Source organism: Bos taurus, chromosome 22 (assembly GCF_002263795.3).
Source record: "Bos taurus isolate L1 Dominette 01449 registration number 42190680 breed Hereford chromosome 22, ARS-UCD2.0, whole genome shotgun sequence".
In the NCBI taxonomy this organism is placed as follows: domain Eukaryota; kingdom Metazoa; phylum Chordata; class Mammalia; order Artiodactyla; family Bovidae; genus Bos; species Bos taurus.
This window is the reverse complement of record NC_037349.1, coordinates 1557411-1569731: the sequence shown is the minus strand read 5'-3', so window position 1 is coordinate 1569731 and position 12321 is coordinate 1557411. Positions and strand designations below refer to the sequence as shown.

The window sequence follows — 12321 nt, the reverse complement described above, 5'->3', positions numbered from 1 at the left end:
TGAAATAGACTGACTTTTAAATTGTTTTCTTTTTTGGTCTCTATTTCATTTATTTCAGCTTTGATCTTTATGTTTTCTTTCCTTCTACTAACTTTTTTCTTATTTTTCCTTTTCAAATTCCTCTAGGCATAGGGTTAAGTTTGTTGTTGTTTTTTTGAGATTTTATTTTTGTTTCCTAAGTTAGGCTTCAATTTGTTGCTCAGTCATGTCTGACTCTTTGCGACCCTATGGAAGACTCTAGGCTACTTTGTCCATCACCAACTCCAGGAGCTTACTCAAACTCATGTCCATTGAGTCCGTGATGCCATCCAACCATCTCATCCTCTGTCATCCCCTTCTCCTCCTGCCTTCAATCTTTCCCAGCAGCAGGATCTTTTCCAATGAGTCAGTTCTTCGAGTCAGGTGGCCAAAGTATTGGAGCTTCAGCATCAGTCCTTCCGATGAATATTCATGACTGATATCCTTTAGGATGGACTGGCTGGATCTCCTTGCAGTCTAAGGGACTCTCAAGAGTCTTCTCCAATACCACAGTTCAAAAGCATCAATTCTTTGGTGCTCAGTTTTCTTTATAGTCCAACTCTCACATCCATACATGACTACTGGAAAAACTGTAGCTTTGACTAGATGGACCTTTGTCGGTGAAGTAATGTCTCTGCTTTTTAATATGCTGTCTAGGTTGATCATAACTTTCCTTGCAAGGAGGAAGCGTCTTTTAATTTCATGGCTATAGTCACCATCTGGTAGGCTTGTTTAACTATAAATTTCAGCCTTCAAAGTACTTTTCTTGTATCCCATAGACTTTGAGTTGTGTTTCATTTTCATTTGTCTACAAATATTTTTTGATTTCCTATTTGATTTTTTTCAGTAATCCATTGGTTGTTTAGTAACATGCTGTTTAGCCTTTATTTGTTTGTGTTTTGACAGTTTCTTTTCCTTGTAGTTGATTCTAATCTCATAGCGTTATGGTCAGAAAATACCCTTGCTATGATTTCATTGTTCTTAAATTTACTCAGACATATTTTGTATCCTTATAAGAGATCCATCCTTGAGAATGTTCTTTGCACACTTGAAAGGAATGTGTAATTTTCTGCTTTTGGGTAGAGTGTTTTGTGTATATCTATTAAGTCTTTATGGTCTATTGTCAGAGAAGGCAATGGCAACCCACTCCAGTACTCTTGCCTGGAATATCCCATGGTCTGTTATGTCATTTAAGGCCAATGTTTCCTTATTGGCTTTCTGTCTGGATGATCTCTCCATTGATGTAAGTAGAGTGTTAAAATCACCTGCTATTATTCTTTTACTATCAATTTCTTTAGTTATGTTGTTAATATTTGCTTTGTGTATTTAGGTGTTTATGTTGGATACATACATATTTACAGTTGTTATATCTTCTAATTGACCTCAAAATCCTTCTTTGTCTCTTTACAGTCTTTGTTTTAAATTCTATTTTGTCTAATACAAGTATTGCTACTCCAGCTTTCTTTTCACTTCCATTTTTCATGGAATAACTTTTTCATCAGCTCACTTTGTCTTTGTGTATCTTTACACTTGAAGTTAGAGTCCCATAGGCAGCACAGTTAGTGTCTTGTAGACAGCATAGTGAGTGTCTTGTAAGCAGCATATATGTATATTTTGCCTTTTCATCCATTCAGCCACTCTGTATCTTCTGATTAGAGCATTTAGTCCATGTACATTTAAAGTAATTATTGATGGACCTATTCAGTTCAGTTCAGTTACTCAGTCATGTCCAACTCTTTCTGACCCCATGGACTGCAGCATGCCAGGTCTCCCTGTCCATCACCAACTCCTGGAGTTTACTCAAACTCATGTCCATTGAGTCCATGATGCCATCCAACCATCTCTCATCCTCTGTCAACCCCTTATCCTCCTCCCTTCAGTCTTTCCCAGCATCAGGGTCTTTTCCAATGAGTCAGTTCTTCTCATCAGGTGGCCAAAATATTGGAGTTTAAGCTTCAACATCAGTCCTTCCAATGAATATTCAGGACTGATTTCCTTTAGGATGGACTGGTTGGCTCTCCTTGCAGTCCAAGGGACTCTCAAGAGTCTTCTCCAACACCACAGTTCAAAAGCATCAATTCTACTGTGCTCAGCTTTCTTTCTAGTCCAACTCTCACATCCATACATGACTACTGGAAAAACCATAGCCTTGACTAGATGGACCTTAGTTGACAAAGTAGTGTCTCTGCTTTTTAATATGCTGTCTAGGTTGATCATAACTTTTCTTCCAAGGAGTAAGCATCTTTTAATTTCATGGCTGCAGTCACCATCTGCAGTGATTTTGGAGCCCAAGAAAATAAAGTTTGTCACTGTTTCCACTGATTCCCCATCTATTTGCCATGAAGTGATGGGACCAGATGCCATGATCTTAGTTTTCTGAATGCTGAGTTTTAAGCAAACTTTTTCACTCTTTTCTTTCACTTTCATCAAGAGACTCTTTAGTTCTTAATCATCCTACTTAGTTCTTAATCATCCTACTATCTGTGTTCGTGGTTAGTTTACTACCTTTACTGTTTATTTGTCTTTACCAGTGAGTCTTTTCTTTTTTTAGTTGTGGCCTTTTTTCTTTTACTTGGAGAAGTTCCTTTAACGTTTCTTGTGAAGCTGCTTTGGTGGTGCTAAACTCTGAGCTTTTGCTTGTCTCTAAAATTCTTTATGTCCACCAAATCTGAATGAGAATTTTTCCAGGTAGAATATTTTTGGTTGTAAGTTTTCCCTTTCATCACTTTAACTATATAATGCCACTTCCTTCTGGCCTGCAGTTTCTGCTAAAAAGCCAGCTGATGGCCTTATGAGAGTTCCCTTGTATGTAACTTCTTGCCTTTTCTTTTTATTGCTTTTAATATTCATTCTTTATCTTTAATTTTTGCCATTTTAATTACAGTGTGTCTTGTTGTGGTCCTCTTTGGGTCAGTCCTCTCTGGGACTCTCTGTGCTTCCTGAACCTGAATACCTATTTCCTTTCCCAGGTTTGGGGACTTTTTCAAATATGTTCTCTGCCTCTTTCTCTCTCTTCTTCTTCTGGGACCCCTGTACTCTATAATGTGAATATTAATGTGTTTGATGTTATCTCAAACTATCCTCACTCTTTGTTTTTTCTCTCCAGCTTCAGTGATTTACACTAGTCTGCCTTCCAGCTTGCTGATCTGTTCCTCTGTACCATCCAATCTACCGTTGATTCCTTTTTTTTTTTTCTTTTCTTGTCCGTTATTGTATTCTTCATGTCTGTTTTGTTCTTTATATTTTCCATCTGTGCTAAAAATTCTGACTTCTCACTCTGTTTGTCCAATCTTTTCTGAACCTCTCTGGCCATCCTCACCATCAAACATTTCCTGAACTCTATTGGGTAGATTACTTCTCTCAACTTCATTTAATTCTTCTTTTGGGGTTTAATATTATTTCTTCACTGAGAGCATGTTCCTCTGTCACCTCATTTTGCCTGATTTTCTGTTTTTGTTTCTATGTATTTAGTAGATTTGTTATGTTTCCTGACTTTGGAGAAATGGCCATTTGTGGGAAACATCCTATGTGTTCCAGCATCACACTCCCCTCTGTCAACAGAGCTATGTGCTCCAGAGTTGCCCCCTATGTGAGCTGTATGAGTCCTTCTTTTGTGGCAGACTATGTGAGTGGTCTTGTAGGTATGGCTGGTCCGTGGTCTAGTTGGTTGACATATGCAGAGGTTGTCAGCTCCTGGTTGTTGGAGCCAGATCATGGTGTAGCTGACTGTTGAGCCCCTGGAGGTGCCTGGGCTAGTGATGGCCCACAGATGGTGGAGCTGTGTTCTGGAGTGGGGGGTTGTGGGGCCAGCATCCCCATATCTAGTGTTGGTCTGCTATTGGTAAGCCTGATTTCTGGTGCACCTGGCTGTGGGTTCTGAAGTTTCCCAAAGTTGGTGCTGGCCCACTGTGAGTGGGGCTGGATTCCAGGGTAGCTGACTGAAGTGCTCAAGATTTCTCAGAATTGGTTTTGGTCTACTGATGGATGGGGCCCAGGCCCAGAAGGTCTTAGGGCTGATGTAGGCCTGCTGATGGATTGGCTGAGTCCTGACAAGGCAGGCTGCAGGGTTACAGTGGTTGTGGTGGTAGTGTCTGCCACTAGTTGGTGGGACCAAATCACAGGGTCACTGACTGGAGGACCTCAGGGCCCCTGGTCCAGTGCTTGCACACTGGTGTATGGGGCTGGTTCCTGGGCTCGCTGGTGGTCAGGGCCTTATCCAGTGGTAGCTGTGGGCTCAGGGGGTCTTATGGAAGCCAGGCTTCTAGTGAGTGGGGCTATGTCCTGTCTTGATTATCTGATTGACCTGAGGCTGCCCAGTACTGGTGCCTACAAACTGATGGGCACTGGTACTGGGAAGGGACTGGGGTGGGACTGGTTTCTGGTGGATGGTAAGCTGGAGGGAGGATTCCACCCAAATGGCTGCCACCCGTGTTTATGTCTCCAGGGGAGTTCTACTTGAGCCTTCTCCTCTAGGAGACTTTCCAAGATCAACAGATAGGCCTGATCCAGGTTACTTTCAAGTTATTGCTTCTGGCCTGGGTCCTGCAATGTGTTAAATTTTGCATTTGTCCTATGGTAGTGGAATCTCTGTGTCCTAAAGCCTCTGATTCTCCTGAAAGTGAGTGCAGCCAGCCTTCAAAAGCAAATGTTGTAGGGGCTCATTTCCTGGTGTATGATGCCTGGGCTGGGGAGCCTGGTTTGGGGCATGGACCCATTGCTCTTTGGTGAAAATCTCTAAATTATAATTATTTCCTACTTCTGGGTCACTCACACAGGGGTATGGTCTTGACTTACTGCGCATCCACCTATCCTGTCTCATTGTGGTTTCTTCTTTATATCTTTAGTTGTAGAAGGTATTTTCTATGAGATTTCAGTTTTTCTCATCACTAGTTGCTCTGTAAGTACTTGCCATTTTGGTGTGCCCATGGGAGGATGTTAGCTCAAGGTCTTTCTAATCCTCTCCCTTGGCCTCTTATTTCCATAATTATTCTACATAATTTACTCCTTAGTGCTATATTTTCTTTCACCAGATTGCACAGGCCTTTGCCTCTGAGTATTTTGCTGCTTCTATTCTTTGTTTTCCAATGGTAGCAAACCCACTTTTTTTGTATGGGTTCATTATGGACTGAATGAATTCTATAAAATTTACATAGAACTACTGATACCACTTCAGCACAAATATTTATAATGATATTCTAGTCATTTTAATATATATTCTGATGAACTTTAAGTCCTGCAGAAGGAAGGAAAGAAGCGGGTATTACAAACTGACTTTCTCTTTCAGGAAACCTTTGAGAAGGCAAGCTTGAGTAGCAGCAGCAGTGGAGCAGGAAGCCTGAAAAGTGAACTTTCAGAAATCACAGACCTCCCTGCTGAAGGCTTCCAGGCACCATGTGTTAAGGATGAAGACCGGACTTGTGATGGACTCTTATCAGATGATAACTTCAATTTGGAAAATATTGAGAAAGGTATTTCTAGTGAAAAGGTTACAACATGAATGCACTCTTGATTTTTTTGTGTTTCAAGGTTCATTTGCTTTTTATTTTTATTAATGTGCAGATCTATATTCAGAGCTTGACGATGAATTGGACGTTTCGGATAACTTTAGCAGCTCCGGCTCAAGCCCTTTGAAGGAATCGACATTCAGTAAGCTTTCTTGCCAACTTGTGGGTTCCGGCGGGTAGAGGTCTGGGAATTGTACTCGGGAGTAAGCAGATGTCATCGCCTACATAATGAAGGGGTCGTTTTCCAGGTGCTGTGCTAATTAGGGCAGGTGTGTCACGCTGACGGAGCGCAGAAGCCCCCTGGCGCTGTGGCTTTCCATGGCCTCCTGTCAACGAACAGTTTAATTGTTTCTTCCAGCAAATACAGATTCTAACTGGGGAGTGGAGATAACTTATTTGGAAGCATGCTAACTAAGTACAGGAGTAATGGAAGTGACCTTTTGTGAGTCTGTTGATCAGAGGTTAGAAACCCAGAGAAGAAATTAGTCTTGCTGTAGACTAAGTTTTGTACAGTTTTACTTACATTAATATAAAGGGATATATTTTCCTTAAAACACTAAAGTTAAATAAATGTTATAATTTTTAGAATTATGAAAAACACCATGCAGATTCAGTAAATATGTTAATCTTTACTCTTAATTTGAAACAGTAAAAAAAAAAATAGACTGGGGCATGGGAAAATAAAGATATATTTAGATACAATTTAAAGAATCTTCTCTATAGAAACATAGGATTCAAGTCACTAAACAAATCTGAATTTGAAATAAAACACCAGTTAAAATAGAAAATTGACAGAAAAGAATAACTTTTTTTAAATTAATTTATTTTTTATTGAAGGATAATTGCTTTATAGAATTTGGCTGTGTTCTGTCAAACCTCAACATGAACCAGCCATAGGTATATACACATCCCTTCCCTTTTGAACCTCCCTCCCATCTCCCGCCCCATCCCACCCCTCTAGGTTGACACAGAGCCCCAGTTTGAGTTTCCTGACTCTTAAAAGAGTAAGTTGATGGAATAGATATAGATGGAATATCTATATATCTATAGATATAGATATATCTATCTATCTATAGGATAGATAGAAATACTCTGAAATAAATTGTAAATAATCCATTCTCAAAGACTATACTATGAACATTTCATAAAAGATAGTTTAAAATAGTGTCTCTAAGTATCAAAGTAGAACTTTAAGGATTTTGCTTCATACTTGTCTCTTTTCAAAATTAAATGGTCCATCAAAATGGATTATAAACATTCCACATTTTCTGGGGCAATATCAAATTCCAACACTCTGTTCTGTTTTCCATATAAATTCCTGCCCTGTCTGCTAAATAAAATGTCTTGATTTGTGATTGAGAAAATGTGAATATTATGTAGCAAAGATATTTGTGCATTTAAACATATGTAACAGATTCTAGAAGCAGTTAATTACTAACTGAGGTGAATTTTGAGATGATGGGGTATTGTGTATCCCCAGTAACAAGGATGGGGAGGGTCAATGGGAAAGTGAGGAAGGAAAAGCTGGACCCTTACACTTGCATGTGGTTACTCTAGCTCTCTTGGCAAGGGATTTAGGATGATGATGATACAGATGTTTTATGTGCTTTGTTGGTAATTAATAATGGAGTTTCTTTGTTTAGCACTTTTTTGTTGAGAAAGAACCCTTAAACAAACCTGTTAATAAACAGTAATTTGCAACGTTATATTTTAGCTGATAGTATCATAAATGAAGACAGTCTTTATAGTAGGTACAATTTGTTAGATACTTTAAAACAGGCAAATGAGTGAATAAATAAATGATTTGCAGCAAGAAAATGTGAAGTTATTTTTATTTTCTTGTTTCAGGCACTTTAAAAAGAAGTTTTAGTGCTTCAGGAGGAGAAAGACAATCCCAAACTAGGTATGTAGACACTGAGTTCCTAGAAACATTTTTAGACTCTGCAGAGCTGTTTTGGTGGCTAAATTGATACCCAATAGCAGAAGTTACCATGGGCATGTGGTACCAGAGACAGTGGGCAGCCCACTCTCCCAGAACTGTTTGCATTTCACCAAGGACCATGCTGGGAAGAGCATTAACCTTGGACATGGATTTTAGTCTGGCTTCGTAATCCTCAGCCACTCAGTTAGTCTCCCTGAGCTCAGGGGTGGCCCAGGGTTGTAGGGCTTCATGAGATTATCTGGGGCTGTGGCTCCCTATCCCTTATTTTTCTACATCTCTGGGGTATAGATGCCTATGGCAGATGTAGCAGGTGTAGACCACGTCACACCCAAGTCTCAGCCAGCAGGAGGGGGAAGGGATGCAGAGACGCATCCTTCCTTTTGTGGATGTGACCCAGATGTTGTGTTCTTCCCTTCTGCTCATAGATCAGTGAGCTGGGGAGAATCTAGCTACAGGGGAGAATGAGCATATTTGGGGAATTCCATTTTTAAAAAAGAAATCATTATTTTGTAATGACTAGCACTTTCTGCAATATTTGTCTCTTGGGCTAAGAACTGAAATGAAGCTCTTTGATATGGCTTTTTGTAAGTTCCTGGTAACCTTCATGAGAAGAGTTCAGTGACCTTGGGTAAGGCTGGTGGGAGCAGAAGCCTGACTGTGGTGGTTTCAGAGGTTACAGAAGCAGAGACAGAGAGAAACTGAAGAAAGTAGTGAGCTGACAGTGAGGTGATGGGAATGTTTGATGGGAAAGGGCCTTCTAGAATCAGGGTGGCTGAAGGGTGAGTGGACTGAGGAGAAGCAGCTGATGGCGAGGGGAAATTGTAGCTGGTTCCCAGTCTCAGAGTGGCATGGACCTGAGGACAGCCCTGGAAAAGAGGAAAGGGCAGCTTTTATGTGTGTCTGGAGAAAGAGAGGCAAAGATAAATTCAAGCTGGAGTGGCAGAGGAGAGGGGTATACTTGGTAGTTTCTGCTTATTAGATGATGTTCCAGCTCACTGTGGAGGATCTTTTAGTCAAAAGAATGTGATTGGCTGGGGAGAGCTGGCATCGAGATGGCAGGGAGCTGAGCAGGGACAGGCAGGGGCTGTCGACAGTGCTGGGTCTAGGAAGTGCCGGCCAGGTCATGTGTGAGTGGCTGTGCTTTACCAGGCAGCCTTTGTGGGCACAGGAAATAAAAGAAGACTTGGGCTGACTTATATTCATTAGAAAGCTTTCAAGGACTCACATAATTATGAAATGCACAGAACGAACCTATGAAGGGACAGAAGCCAGGTCAGCCCCTGAAGTCTGTGGAGTAGGCACTCCTGGAAGATTGCCAAGGCTCTAATGCAGGCCTGAATGAGCCTCCAGCTTATTTGCTCTGTCTGCATGTCACCTCTCTGAGGATCCAGTGTCCTGCAGGGCAGTTGGGTTGGCCTGACTCCCTGCTGTGGGAGGGGCTGAGCCACCTCACTGGCAGCCCCTCCAGGTCCCTCATGGGCCACATTGTTTAGTCAAAGATACAACATCACTGATAAGTTTATCTTTTCCAAGTGAGGGTCAAGAAGGTTAAGCTAAAGTCTGTTTATTTCCTAAGTCTTTTCTGGTGTTGCTAGTAACACAGTCCCATCACTTCATGGCAAATAGATGGGGAAACAATGGAAACACTGACAGACTTTATTTTCTTGGGCTCCGAAATCACTGAAGATGGTGATTGCAGCCATGAAATTAAAAGACGCTTGCTCCTTGGAAGAAAAGTTATGACCAACCTACACAGCATATTAAAAAGCAGAGACATTACTTTGCTAAAAAAGGTCTGTCTAGTCAAAGCTATGGTTTTTCTCAGTAGTCATGTATGGATGTGAGAGTTGGACCATAAAGCTGAGCACCGAAGAAATGATGCTTTTGAGCTGTGGTATTGGAGAAGACTCTTGAGACTCCCTTGGACTTCAAGGGAGTCCATCCTAAAGGAGATCAGTCCTGAATATTCATTGGAATGACTGATGCTGAAGTTGAAACTGAAGCTCCAATACTTTGGCCACCTGATGTGAAGAACTGACTCATTGGAAAAGACCCTCATGCTGGGCAAGATTGAAAGCAGGAGGATAAGGGGATGACAGAGGATGAGATGGTTGGATGGCATCACCAACTTGATGGACATGAAATTGAGCAATCTCCAGGAGTTGGTGATGGATAGGGATGCCTGCAGTCCACGGGGTCACAAAGAGTTGGACACAACTGAGCGACTGAACTGAACTGATGACTTATATTATAAAATACATCATCAAAAGTCTTTTTCTTTTTTATTGGACACTTTACTCAGTGATACAAAGTTGCATAAATATATAGAAAAGATACAAAACAAGTATTTTAGTACAAAAATAAATGATCACATATTGGTGTCTTCCCCAATTAAGAGAATATTATTTTGGGATGGAAATTTTCAAACAACTGTTTTTAGGAATCTCAGCATTGCCAAATAAATATAGTCATTTTTCCTGAAAGGATTCATAGAAAAATTATCAGTTGAAGTGTAGCTCTTCAAAAACAAAGGAAACATATGTATTAGAGCTTGAAATACTTTTTATTTGTATGTTTTTTGAAATGCTTTTTTAAAACTAGTCATTATCTACATGTTTACATCAAATTGCATAAACTAGAATCAACAGAAAGAAGCAGTCCAATTGGAATCTCATTTAAAGTGGGATATTGCAGAGTGGGCTTTAACTTGGGGCTAATGACCAAGTTAATAGGTGGAAAACAGAAGATGGCCCAGACCTTGAGGTTGAATTAGCAGAAGTGGTCATAAGTAAACAGGTGACTAGGGTCTGAGCTAAAATAACATGTGCAAGACTGTGCCATGTATGGGACTGTGTGACATGCCATTGGGGGGTCACAAGCTGATTTAAGGCAAACCCTCTTCTCTCAAGAGAAACTTCCCTGGTGGCTCAGAGGTTAAAGCATCTGCCTCCAATGTGGGAGACCTGGGTTCGACCCCTGGGTTGGGAAGATCCCCTGGAGAAGGAAATGGCAACCCACTCCAGTATTCTTGCCTGGAGAATCCCATGGACGGAGGAGCCTGGTAGGCTACGGTCCATGGGGTTGCAAAGAGTTGGACACGACTGAGCGACTTCACTTTCACTTTTACTTTCTTCTCTCAAGGGCTTCCCTGGTGGCTCAGCTGGTAAAGAATCTGCCTGCAATGCAGGAGACCTGGGTTCTGTCCCTGGATTGGAAAGATCCCCGGGAGAAGGGAAACACTACCCACTCCAGTATTCTGGCCTGGAGAATTCCATGGACTGGACAGTCCATGGGGTTGCAAGGAGTCAGATATGACTGAGCTACTTCCACGTCACTTCACTTCACTCTTCTCTCAAGGAACTCATAGTGGAGGGGGCACAAAAGTAGACTTGAGAAGGAAATAAATGACAAAAGACAGCCTGTGATTAATGCCAAATAAGAGAAGAGAAAATTAATGACTTTTTTTTTACTTCCTTCCAGGTATTCCCTTTAATTCTATGAATTAAAGGGAGGTAACTCTAAAATATATTTATAATTCTTTGAAAAGCATTAAATAAGGTGAAAGTTATTTGCAATCTAATTTGTTTAGAGTTATCCTGAATTTCTTGGTTTATTAATATTAACCATAAACCCCCTCTGCAAAGTGTTTAAAAGCTAAATGAAAAGTTAGAATCTAAAATAAGATAGCAGAGTTACAAAATATAATAAAAATCAATTTAAAATCAAGCCTGCAGATATTTTTGGCTGTTTTGTGCCATGTGTTAATTAGTAAGACAGTTGAAACGAGACCCTGGGCAGCTCCCCCAGAAGCTCCTTTCTGGCTCCTAGGAAAAGGGTCCCAATGAGAAAGAGTCACAGAGAGGTACATGCTTGATTTGAGCATGGTGTTCAGAGTTTAGAATTCAGACTTGGACCTGGCTCCATGGTACACAGAGAAAGCTTAAGCATAAACTCTCAACTCTGGTCATCTCAGATATCAAGGGCTAAGTTGAAGCTAATTGCCTGCTAAAAATCATTGATACCTCCCCAGTAACTTGACACAGACTTTCATGAGCAGTTGGGCCAAGCAAATGGATAATACATCAGCAAAGGAAACTAGGAAGGGCAGCTCCTGCCTCCTCAGAGAAGAATTCTCAAGGCTAGTGAAAGGAAACATGATATTATCAATGAAAGGCACCCTGGTGTTGTGACCCAAGCTGTACTCAGATGATACATTTTTCAGGAATGTAATTAATGGCAAGAGTCTCCAGAGTCTCCAGAGTCTCCTAGAAATCAATGGTCTTTTTATGCTCTCTTTAGCAGAAGTCACTTGAAGCCAGAAAGTAGTTCATTTGGTTCTTTTCCTTGCCAAACTCCTCCCATATTTCAGCTCTCCCTCCCCAAATCAACAAAAATCCTAAAAGCCAAACTCAGAGCTGAGATACTGGGTCAGTGGAGAGTGTCCCATTTCTTGGCTCTGGAAATGCAGTCTTTCAGTCATTTGCAGCAGAGGTCAGTCTCCAGATCTCCATGACCAGGTCTCCAGATTCTAAATCTCCCCCACCAAGATGTCACCTGGCTAAGGCTCTTCTGGACCCCTAGAAGACCTGGCAATGTCAGCATGGCATTTTTCATATTATTAAGGGAGCCCATGGGGAATCTCTTGTTGATACACATTTCCCAGCAAACTACAAGTATATTCACTTAAAATAATTTGCTTTTAGTTATGCCTTTGGTTTACTAGAATAGAGATTTGATTTTACATCTTTGCTCTTTGCATGTAATCAGAGAGTCATAAATAAAGAGTGTCACTTGGGATACTCCTCCAGATAGTTGCTAATCTGAGTGGTCACCAAGTAATTGCTTTAGCTGCAATCA

The 12321-nt window shown here is 40.9% G+C and overlaps 1 protein-coding gene across 1 annotated transcript in view; it reads left to right on the top strand.

Annotated features, from left to right (window-relative positions):
* NEK10 (NIMA related kinase 10) overlaps window positions 1–12321 on the top strand; it is a 269835-nt gene that overhangs the window by 182819 nt on the left and 74695 nt on the right. The window contains 3 exon segments of the mRNA XM_059879962.1: window positions 5303–5486; window positions 5578–5664; window positions 7371–7425. Of these exon segments, the coding sequence (XP_059735945.1) occupies window positions 5303–5486; window positions 5578–5664; window positions 7371–7425 (326 nt within the window).